Source organism: Selaginella moellendorffii, unplaced genomic scaffold (genome assembly GCF_000143415.4).
Source record: "Selaginella moellendorffii unplaced genomic scaffold, v1.0 SELMOscaffold_26, whole genome shotgun sequence".
NCBI lineage: Eukaryota > Viridiplantae > Streptophyta > Lycopodiopsida > Selaginellales > Selaginellaceae > Selaginella > Selaginella moellendorffii.
In genome coordinates, this window is record NW_003314287.1 from 906,803 (window position 1) to 929,272 (window position 22,470).

The window sequence follows — 22,470 nt, forward strand, 5'->3', positions numbered from 1 at the left end:
AGCCCCTCGGACCTGCACACAGATTGAGATCAGCCCGACCAGATATTATTATTTTACCCACACTTCCTTATAATAAGATAATTCGGTTGTGAATGCTTAACTCTTGGATTACTCCACCAGGTTCATTTTCTTGTGAATTCAAACACTTATAGGTTGACCAGATTATACCAAATTGATTTTCACAACAGTGACTGTTATGACAACACCATATATGAAGTAAGAAATACGTCCTGATTGCCCGATAATTGAGCCGGCCAGCTAGCCAGCCATTTGATCACGACCCAAGCGTCGGTGCAATGACGAGTTAACAATTCCCATGGGTATGAATAAGAAAATGATCCGGGCAGACATCATCATACTGGTAAACGATAAACAAAGAGGACTTTTTCTTTGAATTCTTTATTTCCTTCTCTTGCTTTTGGGTGTTCTTGAAAGCAACACCTTCCTTCGTCACCCTCAGTTGGATAAACACACACCCCAACTAGGTAGAACAAATGAAAGTGGCGCATTGTTTCCTAGGCCAACATTTGACCCCAAATTTTATACTCCTCCATCTGATCATCTCATTCCATTTTGCGGCGAAACGTGCGAAAACAAAGAAAAAACTGGCATACTACCACATCGTGAATATAAACAAAACAAATTTCCAGCCAAATCTTATCATAACAAACCACTTGTGCTCAACTTACCATGCCATCCATTTGAGAGTAAGACGTTGTAGCCAATCAGCGAAGTTGAAGTTGAAACTTTCTTAGGAGAGCCTGACAAGTCACAAGAAAGATAGAAAAATTCAATCCAAGCTACCCCAAAATCTTGTCGTCTGAAAAGGGACGGCGATCGATCATCAATCCAACCATGTTTATTCTCCAAAATTTTTCCTTTTCCAACACATTACTGAAAGCTAGCTTTCCCTCTTGTGTGTCTACCATCTTTTTTTACAACACACTCACGATGCACACGAACACAAATCTCCCCCTCCTTCGATCGTACAAGTCATGTTGTGTGAAAATCCCTCCAGCAAATGCCCAGCCTGGGAAAATGCCGCATGTGTCTTTGTCAGTTGTGCCTAGTCGTTATACTTTCTGCTCAGATCCAAGCCCCAACGCCATTGAGCGGCATTCCCCGCCACCCTAGGATCAAGAACCCCTCCTGGTTCGTCAGCGTATATCCATCCGAGTAGTAGAGCTTGAGAAGAAGGCTGGCCTGGTTGATCGCCTTGTGGCTCATGGACACGGCTCGGAAGCCCACGCCCTCCATCCTGGCGTTCCACGCCCGCATCGACTCGTGCCGCTCCACGCGCTCGCTACCCTCGCACGCGATCATGTTGCGCAGCTTCTGCGCCGCGATGAGCTCCTCGAGTTTCTTCCGCCCGGGGAGCGTCCCAGGCATGTGTAGCGACGCATCGAACGCGTCAAACACGGCCGAGTAGTAGTGGAGGCAGGCCATGAAGCGGTGCATGAAATCGGGGCTGTTGTGATCCGCGTCGTTCTCGGCCATCACCACCAGCCTCGGCCGCAGCGAGCGCAGCCCCTGCAGGAACTGGTCGAGGTCACGCTTGAGGAACCGGTGGAACTGGCACAGGCTGTTGACGAGCACCGCCTCGCCATCGCGGAGCTCCACCATCCCGGCGTGGAAGTCCTCGAGCTCCACTCTGAGAATGCAGTACTCGAAGGGCACCCCCAGCGATCGGGCGCAGTCTAGAAGCTTGCTCCCGGCCTCCTGGAGGTCGCGCAGCGAGGAGCCAACGGCGGTCATGCGCACGACGGGCGGGCCGCCGGGGCGCATGGCCAGCGACTGGAGGAAGGAGGGCCACTGCGCGCCATACCAGACCTGGAAGTCGACGACGTGGATGGCGCGCTCGCGGTCGGCGGCCTCGAGCAGGATCTGGTTCATGGTGAGGTGCGTGAACTTGCCGATGGGGATGTACTCGTAGAAGACCCAAAAGGCCTCGAGCATGTCGCTGCGCGTGGCGCTGCTCAGCTGCTGGAGGCTGTGGTCGGCGATGAGGCCCTGGAAGTGGGAGGAGCGGGTGTTGCGGCTGAGGCGCGCCACCAGGGCCTCGGTCACGTACGAGGCCAGCCGCTGCATGGGGCTGCCATGGGGGACGACGAGCGCGCGGAGCTGGACGAGAATGGCGCGGGCGAGGTCGAGGTTGTCGATGGCCACAGCGCCGGCGCAGCTGAGGAGCATCCGGACGAGGCGGAGCTGCTGGTCCACGGGCTCGAATTTGGGAAAGTTGTTGCTATGGTGTCGCTGCTGCTGCTGCTGCTGCTGCTGTTGACCAAGGTGGTGGTGGTGATTGCTGTTGTAATCTCCTCCTCCTGCCCTGGAAACCCCCCCGCCACCCAATGCCACCATCTCTTGCTTCATGGGTTGGATCACTAGCTGCTGATGTTCTTGGTGATGTTCTTGGGGGTGGTGGTGACGGTGGTGATGGTAATCGAGTTCTTCCAGCTTTGGGTTGATGAAAGCCCGCTGCTCCGACTGGACGCAGACGCTAGTGGTGGTGGAGCCCGGGCTGAGCTGCGGAGTCCTTGGGTGAGGGGGAGGAGTCCTAGGATTGAAACACGAACCTTGGGAGATGCTGGACAGCCGGGGGTTTGCCACCGGCAAGGAAATGCCCTGTTGCGGGACCTGCGCCCGTGCCGAGACTGGTGTCAGGGGTGGTAAAGAGCTTGACGACATCTGTCCCGGGGGGCTGGCGGCACTGCTGCTGCTGCTGCTGTCGATCTCGCCGGCCAGCTCGCCGGCCAGGCGCTCGATCTCCAATTCGCCTGGCGCCCGCTTGGGCAATTGTATCATGCCATGGCCCTGCTGCGTGAAACCCGCCAGGAGCTCCTGAATCTCCATAGCGTCGTCCTGATCCCTCTCAAAGAACCCACTATCGAAATCACTGCTGTGGTAGTGCAGCTGCTGCTGCTCGTGGACGTAATCCAGCACCGAAATCGGCGTTGTCTGGAGTCCATTGCCGCCGAACACGTCCCCGAAATCGCAGCACGGGTCGATGTAGAGGTGGTGGTCCTGCGCCTGCGAATTGATGGATCCCCAATCCTTGCAGTCGAAGATGGATTGCTGCTGCTGTTGCTGCTGCTGCCAGTCGGCGATTGGGTCGGCGAGGAAGAGATCGCTCTCGATGAACATGGTTGACGCTAGCTCCTCCGCCACTCCACCGCACTCACCTCTCGTCGATCCACCCCCGCCGTAGACCACTGCTCCTAGAGATCCCATTGCCGGACGAGGAACAGTGGCACCATCATGTAGAGCCTTCCTCGATCGCGATCATCAAGCGGTGACCTTGGTGGTCGGCGAGATCACGACGCTCCTTGCCGGCAAAGTACCCCTTGTTGAACAACACTTGGAAGCCTTCCACTCCTTCCTCCTCTTCTTCTTTTTCTTCTTCTACTCGTACCCGTGCTGTTGCTGGCCACCACATTCCAAGGAAGAAAGCGAAGTGAGTAGACAAGTAGAACGGCTCGATCCAATTCCCTGCCAAACAATCTAAAACGTGTAGCCGGGGCACACCCAACAGAGAAGGAACACTTCGATCAGCTGACAACTCACAAGGATTGGAGAACAGCGAACTAGAACTTCGCGGAGACAAAGAATTGCCAGTTACCCTCTTTCACCCTCCCTCTTCCTTCTGGGTATTTGGCTAAATGTTGTGGATAGAGCAGCAGATGGTGGACTGGATCCTAGCCATTACTTACACGGAAGGAACTGGACGTGTATGATTTGTCCGTACGGAACTTTCTATGGGTAAGTGTGAGAGTATGTATGTGTTTGTATTCTTCTCTGGCTCTTGTGTGCACCAGGACAGACACAAGAAGCTGATTGATTGACAATAAACTAGCTAGGACCAAAAAAACTTGTTCTTGCTTATCCTCTTGCACACTCCTTCGTTTGTCCCCCTCAATGAGAGCTGGAGGAGAGAGAGCTTTGGACTTTTTTTCACTCACTGGGGCAGCTAGAAATTTTATGTGTGCAAGCCACCTATAGATTTGGGAGACGAGGAGAAACGCTCAAGACCTCTGGACTATGGTGCTCAAGGCAAGGCAAGGAAGGAGGAAGGGGATGGTGTTTGGGATAGGAGGGCTTAAATGGGGGCAAGGAATGGGATTGAGATGAGTGAATAGAGACTTCCACTAACAACAAACAGTGGCAATTCCTTCTGGTTCTGTTTCTACTTCTTTTTCTCCTTCCTGCCCCTTGCTTTGTTTTTGTTCTCATCTATCATCCCAAAGGCCCACAGCCCAACATATTAAAGAAGATGGTATAGTATGATTTGTTAAGTCTGTGTTAGTGTAAGTGAGTGAGTGATTGATGGATTGACCTGTTTCTGCATAGTGTGGTGTCTTGGGAGAAAAATCAAAACAAATAGGGGCAATGTGCATGCATGTCATTGACAGTGAAAGTAAAAAAGAAGACAATAGGGAAGTGGATAAGCATTGCAAGAGGGGATGGTGTGGCCAACAACAGGAGGAAAAGAAGGGGTTGGATATATCAACAAGTGTTGGTTGAGTCAACAACAAGGGCTTTTTTTGGTGGGGCAGGGTACAAGATTAATTGTTGAAGTGGGCAGAATTCTACTACTTTTCCATTTAATTCATCTCTAACAATTAAAAAAGCACACAGTGGACTCTAAAAACTATTCATTGACCAATCAACATGGGATGGATTGGGATTCAAAGGTAGAATCATGACACGTTGACATCGGACGGTCCTGTTTGAAAATAGAATATTCCGCCCATCGGACGGTGGTAGGCCACCCGGCACGTGCCGCGCGCGAGCGATGGGCGTTTGATTGGGCGGGTCTGATACGCCCTCACGCCCTCCTTTTCGTGTAGATTGGGGGGGAGGGGGGGCGCCGGGGGATTTTTTGTTTCTTTGTTTGCTGTTGAATCGCCAACAAGTGATATTGTGCCATGGACAGAAAAATGACGGAAAAAAAGATTAAACTAGATTGATTTATTTTTCAACGTGGGGCCTCTCTTGTGGTTTTTAGTATGGGTGCTCCAATTTGTTTTTTCCTTCTTTCATTTCTTTTGGCTGTAAAGCAATTCCACAACCCCATCTCTCTTTCTTGATTCGAAGAGCCGCTTGTGTGTATGGAGTGGACATCGTAGGAGCTCGCCACCTCGCATCCCATAAAGCTCATAAAATTTTGCTCGAATTTGATGCACCTAAAGGTTAAATTGTACACGAAAGGTACCGTGTGGGAGATCTCCTTATTATAATGTTTTTTTAGCTTTATGAAATCAAAGAACTCAGATAGATAGATATGTTTTAAGTCCCGTTTAGGCCTGGGACCATACTAAAATTTGCTAATGTTTTCTGATAAAAAGCAAAAAGATTCATCCAAAACCAAATCCACAGAGAAGTTCCCTTTTCCATTTTTTTTAATTTTCTTTCCCTCCGAGAGCGACTTTGTTATGGATGACGCACCACCAAAGCACGCGAAGGTCTCGTATATATTTTTCTCTATGTATATATATTCTTCTATATTTTTCATGTCATAACATTAGAGCTCGTCTCAGCTCATTCATCAGTGTGTTGTCCTTGTCTCGTCGATTTATACTGTGTGATCTTCATCGAATAGACGAGGGACGCGGCAACAACTCGGATAATAAAAAGCGATATTAACAAAGTACCTCTCTTTTCTTTTCTCGTGAGAAACATCCATAATCACGCAATCTTTCAAGAGCATCCCTTCTCTCTTTTATAAATCTCCACAATCATCTCAATTTCCGGAATCTTTCTCTCAGTGGTCTGCAAGTAGATTGATTAAGCTGGTTAGTGGAACAACACAAGAATCATATGCTTACCAGTGCCAAGTGAAAGGAAAATAAAAACTGTAGCGGATTTACTTGAGTAGCATGCCGATTTGATCCTTTAGACTGCTCTTCTTCTTTGGTTTTGGCTGGATGGACCTTGTTTCCTCGATTGACTGTGGTGCCTCGACTGCCACTCTCGCCGGTGCTTCCATCACATCCCTTGGAACTATTGCTGGCCTTGGAACTACTTCTGGCTCGGGCCTTTGCAAGTTAGCTTCCATCGCTTGAGGGGGAGCCGGAGCCTTCTTTGGGACGTAGCCTCCAAAGAGCATCCCGAGCATCTCATCCTCGAGAGTGTCAGTTGACACGAGCCTCGCAGCACCTGAAACAGTTTGCTCCTCTTGAGCTCGATCGCTTCCCGCGAACCCGGCCTCATCCCTTCCAACAGTGCTGACTCTTTCATGCTCGTAGCTTTCCCTGGTCGGTGCTTTACTACTCGAGCTTCCCGACTCATTCTCTGCTGCAGTAGCAGCTGACTTGCTTTTCCACCCGCTCAAAGCAAACATGGAATCGTTCAGCTTCGCTTTTTTCTTTGCTGGCTGGGTGGAAGTTCCGTTCACGTTGCCGGCGGCTAATGGCTTGGGGCTGTACTGTTTGTCTTCCACATTGGTCGTGAGGATAGCCTCAGGGCTGTCCTCGTGGTCAAGATTCTTTTAAAAAGGAAAGAGGCCACAGTTATCCGAGAGAAAACGAGAAAAAAAAGAGAGAGTACAATACCTGGTGAGCTATGCACATAAGTTCGTCCAGTGTCGCGTCTGTAGCCTCCTCGTCCTCCACGACTTTCTTTAGTTTCCGCTTGCTTTTCTTGGTGGCCTGGTCCTTTCCCACCTCGGGGGCCGGAGCTCGCTTGCAAAAAGCCTCGAAAGCTCCCTTCATGTCCACCCCACCGCTGGTATTTTCTGGCAAAGCCTCGTCACTCTCGGCTTTTCTCGATCTCCGCTGCGCTGCTTTAACAGCATCTGCACCTGGAGCTTCGTCAGCTGCTTTGTTCGCGGGTTTGTCTTTGCCTTGGTCGCTATCATCTCCCCTGTTCCTGGTTTGACGAGCGGTTGCTTTCTTAGCAGGTTTCACTGGCTCCTCGTCATCTATAACTTCTTCCTCCGCGTCGTCAACTTTTTGCTTGCCTTTGGAACTCTTGGCTTTCCTGGCAGCGGGAGCTTTTCTCCCGGCGGAAGTCTGGGGCTCGTCGCCATCCTCCTCTTCCACCTTTTGCTTCTTTGATGCTCGCGCCTTCTTCGGCTTTTCGACGGCGGCAGCAGTCATCCATGCCGGCAGAGCTCGCCGTGCCCCCGGATCCGGAGTTACCTTCACTGGATTTCTCACCCATTCGATCGTTGGTAGTGTCTCTAGATCCTCCTCTTCCTCTCCTTTGATCTCGCTAGACGAAGCACCGTTTTTCAAGCAATGGAGCTGCACGGAAAAGAGTCTAGAACACTTTCAACCAAGAGGAAGAAACTAACGTGATTCGCGCGGTGAAGTAGCAAAGCTATGACGTGCTTACACATTCCCCTTCCAGCGGGACAGGAGCAGCGATACGTTGGTTGCTTGGATGCATCTGATGGATCGATGCTAATGCTCACATAGTAGCTATCCCCTGGACCGGAGCCTAGAAGCGACAGGAAAAGCGATCGATCACATCACCAGCGAAAAAAAAAAAACCTCACCTTCACAGACAGCCGACGCCTTCTCGCAATCCTCCCCTACAAATTCCACCTCGTGGAGCTTCTTGGCCTTGATCAGCTCTTTCCCGCGCTTGAAAGCCGCATCGTTCACGAGCGCCTTGACGGAGGCCTCGTCTTCCATCGCCCCAGAGCTTCTTCCCTTCTGCCCTAATGTAATCGTCAAGGGTTTATAAGAACAACATCCAACGGTCACGGTCGGAGGGGAATATTCCGCTAGATCTTGCTTAAATATTTAGGTAGCGAGGAAGGGCTTTTTTGTGGATCCAAGAGGGCGGCGAGACAATGCAGGAGATCAAGAATGTGTCGCTGCTCGTCGTGATCTCCACCACCGTGCTCTTCCTCGTCGCGTTTGGCCTGGCGGTCGGAGCCGAATCGAAGCGCAGCACGGTATGTAGTGTGAAATTCTAGCCTTTCCGCTCCAAATCCTTGCCTAGAATGGGGAATTCTAGCCTCCCCGATGCCGCATTCTTCGCTGGCATCGCGAAATATCGCCAGAGATCCAGGAAATCGCTGATGATTCTTGGCTGTCGATCGATTTCCAGGCGGCCGTGGGGCACGATGACACTGGGACGCTCACCTATTGCGCCTACGGCAAGGATATCTCCACCGGGCTGGGAGCCGGCGCCTTCTTGTTCGTGCTGCTCGCTCAGGGGATTATAATGGGCGCTACCAAGTGTCTGTGCTGTGGAGCGCCTCTCAGCGACGGCAAACCAAGAACTCTAGCGATCTTCTTTTTCATATTCTCATGGTAAGCCATCTTTGTCTACTTTGTCCTTGCTTGGTTTTCTTACGAGCTCTCTTTTTTTCCCAGGATTTGCTTCTGCATTGCACAGATCTGCCTTGCCGGAGCCTCCGCTCGCAACTCCATCCACACGAATGGATTCGCGACTCCAAACGAGCCTCTGGATTGCGTGGAGCTCCGGAGGGGGGTGTTTGGCGCCGCCGCCGCCTTCATCTTCTTCACCATGCTGCTCAGCGAGGCGTACTACGTTTTCATCGTCAAGGCCAGAGAGGGCTCGTGGCAAGCTTTCGATGTCCGGGACTCGTTCAACTTCCGAGACTCTTTCAAGTTCAGTCGCAACTTCAACCTCCGCGACTCCTTCAATTTCCGGGGTGGTGGATCCGTCGGCATGACTCCAACGGGAACTTCAGCCGGGCCTGGAACTGGAACTGCAAGCTAGCGTACCAATTCCTTCTTTTTCTCTTCTTCTTTTTACCCGGAGCCTGTTTTTTCCAGGAGCGGGGAGCTCCATATTCGATCTAGCTTGTCTATACGTACTATCGTCTATCGTGTTAGTTGCTCAATCTCCTTCATGGTGTTGGTGGGAGGTTGGTCGATTCTGTAAGTTTCTTCCAGCTTCCAGTTTTCTATGCTTTATTCATTGTGAAGGAAGAAGCTTCGCTTTCCTACTGTTTGACAAAGCTGTGCTGCCATTTCACGTTGTTTATTTCCCTTCGCAATTGTTTAACGACATTGTTTCGTGATCGTAGCCGACGACTTTTAGACCAGCGTTCCACCAGAGCTCGAGAGAAACAATGAATGCTCCTGGTGTCACTCCTGTTGGTCAGTAGAGCTTAGAAATCACTCTCTCTGTTTCGAATTTGTCACTGATTAGCGGATGTTTGGCTTCCAGATCGACGAGACTGGCTCGTGTTTTGCCACCATCTTACATCTCAGCTCCAACCGAGACTTCACACATAAATCAACCGGTTGGGCCCCGTGAGATTTCTCGAGATGATACGCTCGTATTTCTCTTCGGCAGAAAAGTGATGCTCACACTATCAGGGATCTCAGGCGATTTCTTTGCTCTGGTGGTTGCCAAAGATTAAATGGAAAAATAAAAGTGCTTTTTTTCCTAATACCTTTGTCAACATCTTTTACAAAGTTTCGTGAATGCTGCCAGCAGTGATAATTCGATCGCTTGCTTTTGTTGACTTTCTTTTGGCGCACGATCCCTTATAAAAACCACGATTTATCTCGCAAGACCGAGAGAGACGCGAAGCAAACAAACGAATGGGGATGGAGGCGAAGCGAATGATCCTGTTGGCGATCGTCTCGTTATTCATCCTCCTTCCTTCGGTGAATGGCCGAGCTAGGCACACTCTCGTGGTAAAAACCATTTTTGTTTTCTGTTTGATTGACAAAGAATTGTATTTCAGCATGACGAAGATAATCATCCAAGCTTCTTCGCCAGGATTTCATATCTCCTGGGCGATGGCCGAGAGCCCCCGAGCTCCAACCGTTTCTTCAGGCCGAAATACGGCCCAAATGTTCCTATCCGCGGCTCAAACCCGTAAGAAATTCCCAGCTCTTACAAATGAAGAAAGACAATGTCGTCAATGCTTGTAGTAGATCTTCCTTCCTAGGCTGCTGGTTTAGTAGCACTGTGTTCTTCGTTTTGCTCGCCACCATTCTTGGCATCAGCGTCTAGCGATGGTGCTATTGCCAATCCAGCAGGATAAGAATCAGGCGGGACGGGATCGAGCGTCGAGGTCACGAGCAGCAGCTTCTCAAACGCGAGCTCAAACTTGTCGATGGTCGAGTAGATCTGGCCGGGCTCCAGCAGCAGCTCGCAGATTCTCTGGAGCGTGAAGGGCGCCGCGTCCTCGAACGAGGCGAGCTGGGTCGCGAGCCTCTTGAGGACACTGTAGACGGCCTTCTCGCCGTCGGCGCCATTTGCCTCATTGCTGGTGGGGGGAGCGCTGCTCGCGGTGTCGAGGTAGAGCCTCTTGACGACTTGGTTCAATCGAAACTGGAGGAGCTGCCTTAGGTGATGCCAATCGTGCCAGTACTTACCGCTCGTGGCGCTCATCGACACGATCCGCCGGAGCTCCGGAGTGAAGTCCATGGAGGATCCATCGGTGCCGCTGCACAACGCGGCCAGTGAGGCATTATCGTCCTCCCACATTGCTCAATCTTTAGGGTTCTTGGCCATGTTAATATGCAGTTAAGCTCTGAGACAGTGATTAAATTTTTTAAAAAAGGTTCATTTGAAGTGCAAATTATGGATTATGAATTATTAATATTATTACTAATTTGTAAAGTGATTAAGATCTAAGATGATGCTAATTCACTAATACTGATTGCATCAGCGAAAGAAGCTCCTGTCCACCATCTATATTTATCTATGTTTTAAAGCATCAACTTGATAAATTTCATCCAAAAAACAAATTTGGCTCTATTAGAATAAATTTTTGCTCCAAGATTGCAATCCACGGTGTGATTCTTGAGGGTAACAGGCACCACTAAAATCAATAAATCCTGTTTATAGAAAAACTTAAAAAATAATTTAAAATATTTATTTAAAACACTCACTATAAGATTGTAGATCATTATGAACATTCAAGTCCAAAACAATTTGAGTAACAAATGCACATTGTCCTTCAATAATATTCAATTGAATACATCCCAACACTTAATCCAACAGTAACAATTTTTCTAGCACCCAAATTATATAACATCTATTTATTATACAAATCACAAAAATATATTATTATATTTACCTGAAGTTCATCAATAAAACTATCAATAATAGTTCATTCATAAAAATACAAGAATTTTAAAATACTTATAATACATTTGTGAAAGAATTCCAGACCCATCTAAACCAAAATTAACACCTTGGAAGAATACTATTTCCAATTTAAAAATAAGCTTGTGGAAGTAGTTAAAAAAATATAAAATAAAAATATTGAAGTAATAAAATTAAAATCACTTACCCATATAGTCAACAAGCAAATAACCATTACCAAATCTAATCACTTGACCACATGAATCACTAGCATCAACAAAAGAATCTCCAAATGCAAATAATTCTCGAACTGAGGAATTTGTTTGCTGGGAAAACACAAAGTGCTGAAAAGCTTAGAAATAAGAATGTAAAAGCCATTTCTTAGAATATATAAAATGAAATTGTGGTCTGCCTTTTATACTACAAAAACTTATAATTTTAGTGATCTAAACATAAAAGAATCAATGGTGATAAGTCAATGGTTGGTGGTGGTGACGCTGCCACCTCCCAGTCAATAACAAGTGCATGCATTTTCTTCGAAGACACTCCGAGAACTTGTCAACACGGATCCTGCCAGAATTTAAATAAATATGTAAATCAAGAGAGGAGGCAGCAAGAAGAGCAAGTACAATGAAATTGATCCTCAAGCTCGTTCTTGTTTGCATTTTGTCAGGTAAGTTGTTGATGATTTGTTTGGTAACTTTGTGGAAATTCATGATATTGGTTGGATCAGCTGCTACTGCAGTGGAAATGGTAAGTTTTTGATCTTGTATTTCTCTTCCTGTCTCAGGAATGCTTGCTCCTCTGAAGCAGGCTAGATTGGGAATTGAAACATCACAATGTCTGGAGTGCACGCCACCAGCTCATATTGAAACAGCACAATGCCCGGAGTGCAGGCCACCAGTTAGACCCCCTCCAGGACCTGGAATCAATCCATGAAACTTTCAAGAGAAAAAAACTTATCTTTGTAGAAAACTCTGAGCTTTTGTTTATGCGAACTCTCTAGCTAGAGACGAAACAAAGCGGCCAAAGTCGTAAATAGCAAAATGAAGGTACGACTGGTAGGAGGAGCGCGATACTCAACTGAGGAGAAGCTTGCAGAGGATGATGTCGAATTCGTCGTCGTGGTGTCGCTCGAGCTGGAGTTGGAGTGCGTCGGGGTGCTGTCGTTCTTGGCGGCCCCGGCAGCGTCGCGCAGTGCGTAGGCCTGGTTGAGCACCCGGTCGATGCTGATAACACCCAGCGTCCCCGGGCTCTGGACGTTTCCCTGGATGATAGCAGGCTTCGTGAGCGAGCTCCGATTTGAGTCGATGATCCTCATGTCTCCTCTCGTGTCCACCGTTATGAGAAAGCTCCGGCGGGGCAGCAGCGTCTCGACACGGGTCGTGGAGTTGGACTTGAAGCGCTGGAGGTCAAGATAGTCGCTGGTGGCGTGAAACTTGCAAAGGTCGGACATGAGGTCCATCATCGACGGGTCCACTCTGAGCTGGAAGATAAGGTCCCGCAGGAGCTTGCTGTTGTCCGGCACAAACAGGGTCGCGGACTCCATGTTGTCGATCACCTCCGCGACAGACGTCTCCGTGAGGAGCGTGTTGAAGTTGCTAAACTCGGGATAGTGGCTTAGAATGGTGGTGAGGTTGCGTGGTAAGGCCACAACTTTGCTGCTGCTCCACACGGCACAGACGTAGGCGATGACGACGAGAATGGCAGCCATGGTGCACCAGAGACCTGTTTCTTTTTGTTGTTTTGTCAGGTAACGACGAAATCGAGAAACTTACTTGAAGCATTCGCAAGCGGCACCGTCTCTGGATTCTCTGGGTCTGGAATTTATAAGTTTGTATTTGGCGGCAGATGGAAGGCCAAACATTGAGCTTCACCACGCCTCAACTTCTCGTGTGGCGACTCTATAGCTTACTTGCCGAGAATATTGGAGCCAGTCTCACCTATGCTTGACGCAGTTGCTAACTCCCACAAAAATACCACGCGTTCCTCCAACCAAGACAAGCTACCTGATAAAAACAGCATATCAGAACAAATGACATAAGCAAAGATGAATGAAAAACATACCCAGCTCTTATATAGTGACAGCACCGACTCTACTCTCCAGTTCGTCAGTATCTCCAACCTCTTCGTTCGGGCCGTCGTTCTCATCAATTTCTTCTGCTTCGTCTTCTTCATCACCCAGCTCGTTATCTTCCAAGGGAGCTAGCACTGAAGTTCCGACTCCGCTTGCAAGCACTGACCTGACAGAGGCCAATCCCTTCGCAGAGATATGGTTGGACTCCAGAATGAGTAGCTTAAAGCGCGGCTTGGTTGTCACGGCCTTGGCAGCAGCAATGGCACCATCACTTCCAACGTCATTTAGCGTGAAGTCCAGCTCCTCTAAGTCATCGTGGCCTTGTCTCAGAGCGTTCGAAACAAGAATCACACCTTTGTCTTTCAGTTCGTTCTCTGCTAGGCTCAGCTTCTTCAGTGCGGCCTTCTTCTCCAAGAAGCGCACGAGATGCGGTGCACAGCTCGTACTTATGTCGTTGTTTCCCAGGTCCAAAACGCTTAGCTTTGGAGCCGTGGTCTCTAGAGCCTCCAGCACTGCTTGCACCCCGGCATTTTGCAATCCCAAATCACTTAAGTAGAGCTCCTCGAGTAAAGGCTGCGTCCTAAAAGCTTTTCCGAGAGCAAAACCTCCCTCCTCCCCAAAGATGTTGTCTCTCAAGTCGAGTTTCTTCAAGCTCGAACAAGCCTGGAGAGCCTCCGCCAATGCTACTGCTCCCTTGGTACCCACTCTACTGGAGGAGAGCTTGAAGTCCTCCAAGGCAGTAGCCTGACGGACGAGGCTGGCAATCCTTTCGGCCCCGAGATCACCACTCATGTTGTTGTGGAAGTGAAGAGTCCGGAGCTTGCTGCCTGAAACAAGCTCCACGATTGCCTTTGCAGCATCCGATGAAATCCCGTTGTTCTCAAAGCGAAGGTCCTCGAGATGCTTCTGGGACTTCAGCAATGACCCAAACGCCCGGACACCTTTCTCCCCGAGAGCGTTGTTGGAGAGATAGAGAAACCTCAAGTCGCTGCCTTCCAGAGCCGCCGAGAAGATAGACATCACGTCCAAAGCCTCGGGCTCTGGTCTTCCAGCCACGATATCCGAGAGATCAGCCCCGACCAGCCTCTCCTTACACCTCGAGAGCAGTCTTCCAGCAAACTCCGCAGCTTCCTTCGTGAATGCCCGATTGCTCAAACGAACTTTCGTGAAGCCATGATCAGGATCAACCAGCAGCTGGAACACCTCCTCGGCTTTTTCTCGATCGAGCACGTCCCTGCTTCCACCGGAGATATCGAAGAGCTGGGGATCAACTTTAGTAGCTAGCGGGGGAGTGGAAGCAGAATCTCCAGTATCTTCCATCACCTCTTTCACGGCAGTCGTCACGGAAGAGGCATCTTTTTCTTGCCCAGTACTATCGATGGCGGTTTGAGCTTCCTCGGCCTTTTCCTTCTCTTTCTCTGGAAGCTTACCCGTCTTGAGAACCTCGAGCATCATCCGGCTCGCTTGCTTGGCGTAGATCCTCACGGCAGAGCTACCATTGTTCCTGCCGCTCCCAGAAACCCCGGATACTTCTTGATCCTCCCTCTCTCCCTCCTCGAAGGCGCGCTCCTCCACCAATGCCGCTACCCGGGCGGCCTCTTGCGGCTCCACCGGCTGATAGAATGTCGACAGAGACTTGAGATTCTCGGCCATGCGATTCACGACATGCGATCTTGTGCGCGCGCCCGGCGGCCATAGCCGTATCGAGACCTCGCTCGCCGCTCCTCCGGCTGCATTTTCTTGGAAATAAATCTCTGGCAAGAAGAATCGATCATCAAACTTACGCGATGGCTTGCTGCGCAGATCGCTGGAGGACGCTTCCTTGGATGCCGGCACAACCGCCGGAGAGACCATCGCCAAGGCCCTAGAAGGAGAAAGCGCTCCCGCCGATAGAAATCTTAGGGCTCTTGGTGCAATTTTAGGGTTCTTGGGTCAAAATTTTTATACAAACAAACTATCAAACTCGTCCAAGCTGGGAGCTTCTTTCTTGTAATCATAGATGACAACCGCTCTTCCCACCGGAGCTCTACCTAGAACTGGCTGAAATCCAGCGTCTGGTAAATCCCCCATAGCCCATTGGCACTGAATTCTCACCGCCCGCCATATCTTGCCCCGATCACTCGTGTTGCGGAGATGGAATACCTCGTCTGGCGCTTCCGGGCACCGGACGCATCCTGGAGCAGCAGCAACCATCGCATTGACGATCGCAATCTTGGTTTGCCCTTGCTGCGGGTTTCGTGCTTGTAATCCAGCGTCGTCCCAGAGAACCACAAGGATCAAATCGTCGCGAAGAGCACGCCCCATTGCAACAAGGACGTGATCCCTGAGCTCTCCACGAATTCCATACCTCTCCAGCTCATCGCGCAAAGCAAGCATAAACCCTGAGCGAAGAACCCTAAAAATCCAAATTTTAGGGTTCTTGAGGCATGGCGACGCTGGAGGATTCGCTCGCCGCGCAGATCCGCTCCTGCCGCCGCGGAGCTGGCTTAAACCAAGGCAAGTTGCTGCATTCTCGGATTTCCACCACAGGCCTTGATCGCCAGACTTACATTGGCAATCTTCTCGTCCAGATGTACGGGCGGCTGGGCAGCACCCGCGACGCGAGGACGGCGTTCGATGCGATCTACCGGCGCAACGTTTTCTCCTGGAATCTCTTGATCGGCGCCTACTGCAGCAATGGCCGCCATGGCGAGGCGCTCGATCTCTTCCAGGCGATGATCCGCGAGGCGGCAGTGGATCCCAATCACATCACCTACATCGGGGTCGTGAGCGCGTGCTCCTGGCTGGGTGATCTTGCGCGGGGTCGGGAGATCCACGCGAGGATCGTCGCGGATGGGCTCGGCGATTCTCATGTGTTCTTGGAAAATTCTCTCATCACCATGTATGGGAGGTGTGGGAGCTTGGAGGAGGCCAGGGGGATTTTCCAGAGGATGGCGAAGAAGGATACCGGGTCTTGGAATGCCCTCATGGCCGCTTGCGTGGAGAATGGGAGAGAGGCCGAGGCTGTGGAGCTTTACAGGGAGATGGACGTAGCAGCGGATGGAATCACTCTCACCACTGTTCTTGGCGCTTGCTCCAGATCGATCACCGATGGACGAGACATCCACAGGGACATCTGGGCGACGACGTTTCGATCGGATACGTCGGTGACTACCGCGCTGGTGACGATGTATGGGAGGAATGGAAGCTTGGCCGAGGCAAGGGAGGTGTTTGAGAGGATCCGGGACAAGAATGTGGTGGCCTGGACGTCCATGATCGTGGCTTGCGTCCACAATGGAGCGTATGTGGAGGCGCTCACGCTCAAGAGACGGATGGACCTGGAAGGGGTGAAAGCAAACTCCGTCACCTTTGCGTCCGCGCTTGATGCTTGCTCCGGGGCTGGCTCGCTGGCCGATGGAAGGCTTCTCGAAAGTAGTTTAAGCGCTCAAGGACTCGAACGTGATCTCGTGCTCGGGACCGCTCTCATCGACATGTATGGGAAGTGCGGGAAGCCGGACGATGCAGCGGCGGTGTTCGCGAAGCTCAAGTTCAAGAGTTTGATCGCGTGGAACGCGATGATCGGTGCGTGGTCTCACAACGTCCGCGGGAGAGAGGCGATGCAGTTGTTCTGTAGAATGGACCAGGAAGGGATTGAAAAGGATAGGATCACTTATCTCAACATCCTCGAAGCTCTTGGTCACGGATCGTTTCTACGCGAAGCAAAGGTCATCCACGCTCGGATAGTTGCCTCGGGTCTAGACTCCGAGGTAGCCATCGGCAACGCGATCGTCAACATGTATGGCAAGGCCGGCAGCCTCGCCGCTGCGAAGCTCGCGTTTGATGGACTCAAGCTCCGCGACGTGGTTTCATGGACAAGTATCATCGCAGCTTACTCGCGACAGGGGAGGCACAGAGAAGTTCCAGCGCTGTCCTGGGAAATGCATCTAGAAGGAGTGAAAGCAAACGGGATTACGTTCGTGCACATCCTGCACGCCTTCAGCCATTCGGGACTCGTCAGAGAAGGCTGCCTTTGCTTTGCCTCGATGATGGTGGATCACGGACTTCATGCGACTCGTGAGCTCTGCGGCTGCATGGTCGATCTGCTGGGGAAAGCGGGATGGATTCTGGAGGCCCAGGACATGATCAACGCTATGCCTTTCCAGCCTGACGCTGTTTCCTGGACGAGCTTGCTCAACGCTTGTGTCATCCACTCGGAAGTTCCGGATCGAGCTCGACACGCCGCAGCCGGTGCATACAAGCTGGAAGACAAGGACTTTGGTGCTCCTTATATCGCGCTTTCCAATCTCTACTTCACTCAGTCTTCATCTCAAGGTACTTCTCTATCGTGTTCTTTTCTCTCTTTAACTTCTTCTTGCAGGATCATCGTGAAATTCGCGCTATCCAGTCTCTACTTCACTCAGCCATGGATTCTCCACTTAGACCTCAGGTAAGAGTGATCCTGGGTCTCTCTCTCCTCAGTGGTCACGCTTGGGAAGTTCGATGCTCTACACATTGGCGAAAGCTTCACGAATGGGGCCTCCGGTTCTTCTCTCTTTCACGGGAATGGGAGAAATCCTTGGCTGGGACAAGAGGTAACGCGTTTAAATTTTTCTAGTTCTTACACAAGCGGGGCCATGACCAAGAGAAAGAAAGCGTTTCATGAAAAAGAGAATTTCATGACCAGGAGATGGAAAAGAAAAGAAAAAACGTACCAGAGGAGTATAAATACAATGATGTGGTTCTCACGACTTCTCAATTTAAGCACCAAATCTCTTTTAACCAGTAAAGATGATTTCTTTGTCCTGTGGAAAGGTATATAACGAATCTTTGCAATCTTTTGAGAGAGTCGTGGCCTGGGTGAACCCCGATTTGCTCCAAAAAAAACAAATGAAAAACTTAGTGCTACTTGGTTTTAATTTTTGTGGGAGTACCTCCGTAAGGAGGCGTTCCAAAAATTTTGATATGCCGATATTATGTGGCCAGCACACGGTATTCTTTAGTAAAAGGCGAAAGAATAGTTCGCTCTGCGCTGACCACACGGCCTGTGTGATTCAATCCACTTCTTCGATCGCTTTATATACTCATCCATAGGCTTGAAGCTAAGCTCCGGCATGTGGGATAACTCCACAAGCCCTAGGTCATCGTACACCCTAGAAGCATATTCTCCGAATGGTTTTTTCAAACATAATAGTGTTTTTAGTTTGTTTTTTTATAAAGAGGTGCATCTGTAATTCGCATCCACTTGAGAACATCTTTCGGATGAAGATTTTCAACGGTTCACAATAATGGAGATCAAAATAGTCAGATTCTTTGGCCTGGAGAAGAGCCTCCACTGAACTGGGGACCCAGCCAGTCTTCCACAGGATGCTTTCTTTCGTCACACTGGCCTCTTGGTCCTCGAGATCTAGGAAATAATTTCTTTTTCCTGCAAAAGGAAACAAGAAGAGTTGAATGCTGTACCACAGAAAACGACGAGCTTACGCTGAGCTGAATGCGGCCTCCCGTTAAACACCATCCTGTTTCACTCTCTCCCCGCTTACCTGCCGATGACGTGGCATCAGGCCCTCTTTTTGTTTTATCTCCAGCGCACTCCCTCTCCCGTCTGTCGCCGCTGCGCACTCCCGCCCGCACTCCCACCCGCCCCCGCACGTCCGCCCGCGCCCAGCGTGCGCCCTAATTACTTCCACGTGGCCACAGCCCCAACTCTTGGCCAAATTTTAATCAGCGCGCCCTGTTCCACCATAATTGACCTAAAAACGTTTTTGTTTCTTTTATGATCGTTTATGTTTCCGGCAGGCTGGTCTTGTGCTTCGCTGCTACTGAGAAAGGAAACTGTGATCAGGAAGGAATAACGAAAGACAAAACTATCTTCCTTAAAACTCTTAACACCTCATTTTTACAATGTTTACTAAGCTCTGGCACCCCGGATTGTGTGCTGTTCATAGGGATAAATTAAAGCTCGAAGGATTGGTTCCGTGTAAAATCTTCCACTTAGATTTTGGCATGTGGAAAGCAATAAAACTTAGATCTTGTAATAAATCCCTTTATCCCCCTAATATCCACATAGAAATTAGGGTTTAGGGCCACCGTCCTCTTCTTTTAGGGCAATGCAGTCCACTGCAAGGTGGAACGCGCCAAGCAGCCACCATATCCTCCTCACTGGAATTCTCGCCACAGGCACCGCCGCCATCTCCAGCAAGCGCCTAAAGCTTCGCGTTGTCACCTCCCAAGCGCCAGCTTCTCCTTCCTCGCAAGCCATGGATTCTCCACATAGACCTCAAGCCATGGATTCTCCACAGAGACGTCAGGTAAGAGCTCTCTCACTGATCCTCTCTCTCTTTTGTTTCTTATTGCCATTGGATCTTAACAGGAGTCTGGCAAATTGGCAGGCTCAGTGGTCGCGCTTGGGAAGTTCGATGCCTTACACATTGGCCACCGATCTCTGGCCGAGCAAGCTTCACGAATGGGGCCTCCGGTTGTTCTCTCTTTCACGGGAATGGGAGAAATCCTTGGCTGGGACAAGAGGTAACTTGTTGCTGGAAATTCTTGTTGGTCCATATCAAGCTTTGAGTTTTTCTCTTCTCGCGCAGATTGCCAGTCGTTGCTCCTTGTGATCGAGCGCGAGTCATGCTCTTGTGGAGCGCTCAATGCTCGGGTCTAACTCCGGATGAATTCTCGCTCGAGTTTGGCAAAGTTCGTCATCTGAGTCCACAACAGTTTGTGGAGAAGCTGGCAGTGGAGCTCCGAGTGAAAGGCGTCGTCGCTGGTAAATAGCACTTGTCAGTTCTTCCATCTCCGGAAAAATGAGATTCTTACCTGGTGCGTGCAAATTCACGACGTTGTTCGCAGGCGAGAACTACCGCTTTGGATACAAGGCAGCAGGGGACTCATCAGAGCTCAAGAAACTTTGCAAGGAATGGGGGCTGGACGTCTTTGTGGTGGAAGCTGTGATGGACAAGTTCGACCAAGCGCCATCGTCAGTGCAAGGCGATGCCAGAGACCGGGGTCAGGTGTCGTCGACCAGGGTAAGAAAAGCTCTAGCTGATGGTAACATGAAGAGAGTCACAAACTTGCTCGGGAGGAACCACCGGTTGTTCATGACACTTGACAATGCAACGAGGATACAGATCGAGAGCGAAGAACAAGACCATGAAGAACAAAGAGAGAAACGAGTGCTCTACAAGGTACCTCTCTCAGACTCATGCAACCAGTATCCAGCACAGGGATCGTATCGGTGCAAGGTAGCGTTTCAGGGGCTGGGACAGCAACAACAGACTTGGAATGGAAATGGTGGTGCGCTTGAGCGCTCCTGGGAATGCGATGTCGAGATAACAGAGGACGAAGCTAGAATCTGGGACTTGGAAACGCCAGAGAGCCTGGAACGGCGACAGGGATTTGTGAGTATAGAATTCCGGTAGTAAAGTGACACTCTTACAAACTCTGGCGGTCCAGCGTGGCGGTGGGTTGTCCAGAGTGGCACTTCTAGTGGCACAGAGGCTCCACCATATCCATGCAAACGTTGGCTAGCCCCCAAAATCTGAGCTCCTATTGGCCTCTCCATCTCCTTATCTTTTCCTGTGAACTCCGCCAAGTTAGTAGCAGTAGCAGCAAGGTTGCGGGCTTACCATTCTCAAGGTTTGGAGCTCAGGAGCTCCCCCTTTCTCCTCAAGAGATGTCGACCAGTATCTCCTCCAGCCAGTGTCATTCAATGCTGGATCCCAGGCAGAGGTACGCAGTCGACTTCTATGGTGGCTCCTCCAGATTTGCTCGCAGTAGCCACAGCAGCCGGGTGTGTAGCTATAACCGGCCTTGTTATTCCTCCATAGCTTCATCCTCCACCCGGCTTGCAGCCGCTTCGTCGTTGCGAGCAACAGCGGTCGACCAGGAAGAGCTCTCGCTGGATTCGTCGGGTGTCTCGTACCAAGTGCTGAAACAAAGATTGGAAGCCGGTGAGTGGGAAGCAGCAGACGAGGAAACTCGACGACTTCTCTACGTTTTAGCCGGTGAAGCTGCCGCCAAGCGGAAGTGGGTCTACTTTTCCGAAGCAAAGTTCATCCCGGCCAGGGACCTTCAAACGCTCGACAGTCTCTGGAGGCAGTACAGCGGCAACAAGTTTGGATACAGCGTCCAGCGGCGGATCTGGAAGAGCGTCGCGTCGAACTGGAGCTTGTTCTTCCGGAAAGTCGGGTGGACGAGGCCACTGGACGAGAAGAACGACGCTTACAGGAAGTTCCCTGTCGAGTTCATGTGGGACGTTGCAAAGCCGACTCCGGATGGTCACTTGCCCCTGACGAACTGCTTGCGGGGAACGCAGCTACTTCAGGCGATTCTCTTGCATCCTGCATTTGATGAAATCGAGAAGCAGGAAGGAATGACCAGCAATCTCACCGGTTCTTCTTCCACTCTCTTGTGACCATTATCCTCTTCCGGCGAGCGTATGGCTGTCACGTAATCGCCATTGATTATTTATGCTGATAGAGTTTTACTTCCATCTTTGCACCGAAGCGAGCGAGCAAAAGACGAATAAAGACGTGACATAAACTTACAAATGTTCTTAAACCAAAGCGTTGTTCTTATCAAGGGTCGCTTCGTGAAGGCTTCAAGGACTTGGTAAACACCTGCGTAGAAGATAAGAACATTGACAAAGTCCAGATATGGAAAATGGAAGTTTACCATCCCTGGGCTCGGCTCCCAGTCATTTGTAGCTGGATTGCTTTTGTAGCAGGGTCTGGAGCGATTCACTACCACCCTATGAGCATCAAGAACTTCAGGAGAAGTGCCACCATTTTTCTCGATAGCAATGAAACCATTGCCAGTCTAGAGAGGAAAGAATCAGATGACAAACTCTTGGAAAACACTCGGAAAACTTGGAACGTACGGTGTAGTGTTGAGAATCGCAGCCAACAGAGTTGAGCCCCTTGTAGTACTCGTTCTCTGCATAATCGTCGCTGCTCAGAACACCCATGCCATTCGGAAGACGCTGCACAAAACCACGAACAGCATCAAGACAAAGAGAAAAAATCCACGGCCTCCGGAAGATTGCATTAGCTACTCCTAAGAAATGCGAATCAAAGCTAGCAAACAAACAATCGCGCACAAACATTTTCAAAAACCCCAACCGGAAGGAATCGATCGAAATATCGCACCTCGGATGCGGCCAGTAGCTGCCGCAAGCGCTGCTCCTCGGGACTGATCACCGGCCCTCCATCGCAGCTCCAAGGCTGATCCGATCCTCCCTCGCTCCGCGCAGGCTTTGGCGCTCGCCTCGGCGCCGATGAATCGAAATGCTCGCGGACTAGCGCCGCCAGGCGCGATTGCTCCTCGGGCGACAAGAGATCATCACTCCGGCTGGGCTTGCCAGACTCCATCACTCGGCCCTTTCCAACCCT

General features: G+C 50.3%; 10 protein-coding genes, 1 long non-coding RNA gene and 1 other non-coding gene across 14 annotated transcripts; 5 read left to right on the top strand and 7 right to left on the bottom strand.

Annotated features, from left to right (window-relative positions):
- Window positions 1-839: 839 nt before the first annotated feature.
- On the bottom strand, window positions 840-4,192 carry LOC9637827 (DELLA protein RGL2). Its single transcript, XM_002975091.2, has one exon. The coding sequence runs from the start codon at window positions 3,226-3,228 to the stop codon at window positions 1,087-1,089; it is 2,142 nt and encodes a 713-aa protein (XP_002975137.1). The 5' UTR covers window positions 3,229-4,192; the 3' UTR covers window positions 840-1,086.
- A 1,277-nt stretch (window positions 4,193-5,469) lies between these two features.
- LOC9628806 (ABC transporter F family member 4) lies at window positions 5,470-7,647 on the bottom strand. Its single transcript, XM_002975092.2, has 5 exons — window positions 7,496-7,647; window positions 7,292-7,437; window positions 6,549-7,241; window positions 5,823-6,481; window positions 5,470-5,766 (listed from the first exon to the last, which is right to left on the bottom strand). The coding sequence occupies exons 1-4, from the start codon at window positions 7,632-7,634 to the stop codon at window positions 5,861-5,863; spliced, it is 1,599 nt and encodes a 532-aa protein (XP_002975138.1). The 5' UTR covers window positions 7,635-7,647; the 3' UTR covers window positions 5,470-5,766; window positions 5,823-5,860.
- Window positions 7,648-7,741: 94 nt separating this feature from the next.
- Window positions 7,742-8,961, top strand: LOC9628807. The gene is made up of 3 exons (XM_002974910.2): window positions 7,742-7,900; window positions 8,056-8,261; window positions 8,325-8,961. The coding sequence occupies exons 1-3, from the start codon at window positions 7,796-7,798 to the stop codon at window positions 8,692-8,694; spliced, it is 681 nt and encodes a 226-aa protein (XP_002974956.2). The 5' UTR covers window positions 7,742-7,795; the 3' UTR covers window positions 8,695-8,961.
- A 915-nt stretch (window positions 8,962-9,876) lies between these two features.
- On the bottom strand, window positions 9,877-10,422 carry LOC9637828 (serine/threonine-protein phosphatase 4 regulatory subunit 2). The gene has a single exon (XM_002975093.2). The coding sequence runs from the start codon at window positions 10,420-10,422 to the stop codon at window positions 9,877-9,879; it is 546 nt and encodes a 181-aa protein (XP_002975139.1).
- A 1,163-nt stretch (window positions 10,423-11,585) lies between these two features.
- On the top strand, window positions 11,586-11,927 carry LOC112348059. The gene is made up of 3 exons (XR_002992947.1): window positions 11,586-11,698; window positions 11,759-11,778; window positions 11,839-11,927. It is a non-coding gene; the product is annotated as an uncharacterized LOC112348059 (long non-coding RNA).
- A 48-nt stretch (window positions 11,928-11,975) lies between these two features.
- On the bottom strand, window positions 11,976-12,899 carry LOC112348058. 2 transcript variants are annotated; one of them, XM_024680018.1, is made up of 2 exons: window positions 12,804-12,899; window positions 11,976-12,753 (listed from the first exon to the last, which is right to left on the bottom strand). In XM_024680018.1, exon 2 carries the CDS (start codon window positions 12,737-12,739, stop codon window positions 12,032-12,034), a length of 708 nt encoding a protein of 235 aa, XP_024535786.1. In that variant the 5' UTR covers window positions 12,740-12,753; window positions 12,804-12,899; the 3' UTR covers window positions 11,976-12,031. The 2 variants fall into 2 exon arrangements, with proteins under 2 accessions (XP_024535786.1, XP_024535787.1); XM_024680019.1 differs by having other exon boundaries at window positions 11,976-12,759; window positions 12,804-12,850.
- LOC9628808 (RAN GTPase-activating protein 1) lies at window positions 12,845-15,018 on the bottom strand. The gene is made up of 3 exons (XM_024680017.1): window positions 14,887-15,018; window positions 13,093-14,832; window positions 12,845-13,034 (listed from the first exon to the last, which is right to left on the bottom strand). Exons 1-2 carry the CDS (start codon window positions 14,954-14,956, stop codon window positions 13,100-13,102), a joined length of 1,803 nt encoding a protein of 600 aa, XP_024535785.1. The 5' UTR covers window positions 14,957-15,018; the 3' UTR covers window positions 12,845-13,034; window positions 13,093-13,099.
- A 513-nt stretch (window positions 15,019-15,531) lies between these two features.
- LOC9628809 (pentatricopeptide repeat-containing protein At1g11290, chloroplastic) lies at window positions 15,532-19,692 on the top strand. Of its 2 annotated transcripts, XR_002992923.1 has the most exons (4): window positions 15,532-15,598; window positions 15,673-17,413; window positions 17,460-17,673; window positions 19,607-19,692. XR_002992923.1 is itself a non-coding variant. In XM_024679857.1 (3 exons), exons 2-3 carry the CDS (start codon window positions 15,673-15,675, stop codon window positions 17,468-17,470), a joined length of 1,752 nt encoding a protein of 583 aa, XP_024535625.1. In that variant the 5' UTR covers window positions 15,532-15,598; the 3' UTR covers window positions 17,471-17,868. The 2 variants fall into 2 exon arrangements, 1 of the variants encoding a protein (XP_024535625.1); XM_024679857.1 differs by lacking the exon at window positions 19,607-19,692 and having other exon boundaries at window positions 17,460-17,868.
- On the bottom strand, window positions 18,009-18,125 carry LOC112348117. The gene has a single exon (XR_002992960.1). It is a non-coding gene; the product is annotated as a U5 spliceosomal RNA (small nuclear RNA).
- LOC9637829 (FAD synthetase 2, chloroplastic) lies at window positions 19,169-20,519 on the top strand. The gene is made up of 4 exons (XM_002974912.2): window positions 19,169-19,389; window positions 19,452-19,606; window positions 19,672-19,847; window positions 19,931-20,519. The coding sequence occupies exons 1-4, from the start codon at window positions 19,189-19,191 to the stop codon at window positions 20,497-20,499; spliced, it is 1,101 nt and encodes a 366-aa protein (XP_002974958.2). The 5' UTR covers window positions 19,169-19,188; the 3' UTR covers window positions 20,500-20,519.
- LOC9637830 (tetrapyrrole-binding protein, chloroplastic) lies at window positions 20,465-21,626 on the top strand. Its single transcript, XM_002974913.2, has one exon. It carries the CDS (start codon window positions 20,592-20,594, stop codon window positions 21,492-21,494), a length of 903 nt encoding a protein of 300 aa, XP_002974959.2. The 5' UTR covers window positions 20,465-20,591; the 3' UTR covers window positions 21,495-21,626.
- On the bottom strand, window positions 21,547-22,457 carry LOC112348008. Its single transcript, XM_024679859.1, has 4 exons — window positions 22,228-22,457; window positions 21,960-22,061; window positions 21,755-21,898; window positions 21,547-21,699 (listed from the first exon to the last, which is right to left on the bottom strand). Exons 1-4 carry the CDS (start codon window positions 22,447-22,449, stop codon window positions 21,658-21,660), a joined length of 510 nt encoding a protein of 169 aa, XP_024535627.1. The 5' UTR covers window positions 22,450-22,457; the 3' UTR covers window positions 21,547-21,657.
- Between the last annotated feature and the right edge of the window lie 13 nt (window positions 22,458-22,470).

Bases quoted from the DNA above. Each gene is read 5' to 3' on its own strand.
- LOC9628806 (XM_002975092.2), bottom strand. From the start codon at position 7,634: ATGGAAGACGAGGCCTCCGTCAAGGCGCTCGTGAACGATGCGGCTTTC. The intron at 7,438-7,495 runs GTGAGGTTTTTT...TGTCGCTTCTAG, and splicing joins GGCGTCGGCTGTCTGTGAAG to GCTCCGGTCCAGGGGATAGC. The intron at 7,242-7,291 runs GTTAGTTTCTTC...TTTTCCGTGCAG, and splicing joins TACTTCACCGCGCGAATCAC to CTCCATTGCTTGAAAAACGG.
- LOC9637827 (XM_002975091.2), bottom strand. From the start codon at position 3,228: ATGGGATCTCTAGGAGCAGTGGTCTACGGCGGGGGTGGATCGACGAGA.
- LOC9637830 (XM_002974913.2), top strand. From the start codon at position 20,592: ATGCAAACGTTGGCTAGCCCCCAAAATCTGAGCTCCTATTGGCCTCTC.
- LOC112348058 (XM_024680018.1), bottom strand. From the start codon at position 12,739: ATGGCTGCCATTCTCGTCGTCATCGCCTACGTCTGTGCCGTGTGGAGC.
- LOC9637828 (XM_002975093.2), bottom strand. From the start codon at position 10,422: ATGTGGGAGGACGATAATGCCTCACTGGCCGCGTTGTGCAGCGGCACC.
- LOC9628809 (XM_024679857.1), top strand. From the start codon at position 15,673: ATGTACGGGCGGCTGGGCAGCACCCGCGACGCGAGGACGGCGTTCGAT.
- LOC112348008 (XM_024679859.1), bottom strand. From the start codon at position 22,449: ATGGAGTCTGGCAAGCCCAGCCGGAGTGATGATCTCTTGTCGCCCGAG. The intron at 21,899-21,959 runs GTACGTTCCAAG...TTTCCTCTCTAG, and splicing joins GCGATTCTCAACACTACACC to ACTGGCAATGGTTTCATTGC. The intron at 21,700-21,754 runs GTAAACTTCCAT...TCTTCTACGCAG, and splicing joins GGGAGCCGAGCCCAGGGATG to GTGTTTACCAAGTCCTTGAA.
- LOC9628808 (XM_024680017.1), bottom strand. From the start codon at position 14,956: ATGGTCTCTCCGGCGGTTGTGCCGGCATCCAAGGAAGCGTCCTCCAGC. The intron at 14,833-14,886 runs GTAAGTTTGATG...AAGAAAATGCAG, and splicing joins TCTGCGCAGCAAGCCATCGC to CCGGAGGAGCGGCGAGCGAG.
- LOC9628807 (XM_002974910.2), top strand. From the start codon at position 7,796: ATGCAGGAGATCAAGAATGTGTCGCTGCTCGTCGTGATCTCCACCACC. The intron at 7,901-8,055 runs GTATGTAGTGTG...ATCGATTTCCAG, and splicing joins CCGAATCGAAGCGCAGCACG to GCGGCCGTGGGGCACGATGA. The intron at 8,262-8,324 runs GTAAGCCATCTT...TTTTTTTCCCAG, and splicing joins TTCTTTTTCATATTCTCATG to GATTTGCTTCTGCATTGCAC.
- LOC9637829 (XM_002974912.2), top strand. From the start codon at position 19,189: ATGCAGTCCACTGCAAGGTGGAACGCGCCAAGCAGCCACCATATCCTC. The intron at 19,607-19,671 runs GTAACTTGTTGC...CTTCTCGCGCAG, and splicing joins ATCCTTGGCTGGGACAAGAG to ATTGCCAGTCGTTGCTCCTT. The intron at 19,848-19,930 runs GTAAATAGCACT...CGTTGTTCGCAG, and splicing joins AGTGAAAGGCGTCGTCGCTG to GCGAGAACTACCGCTTTGGA.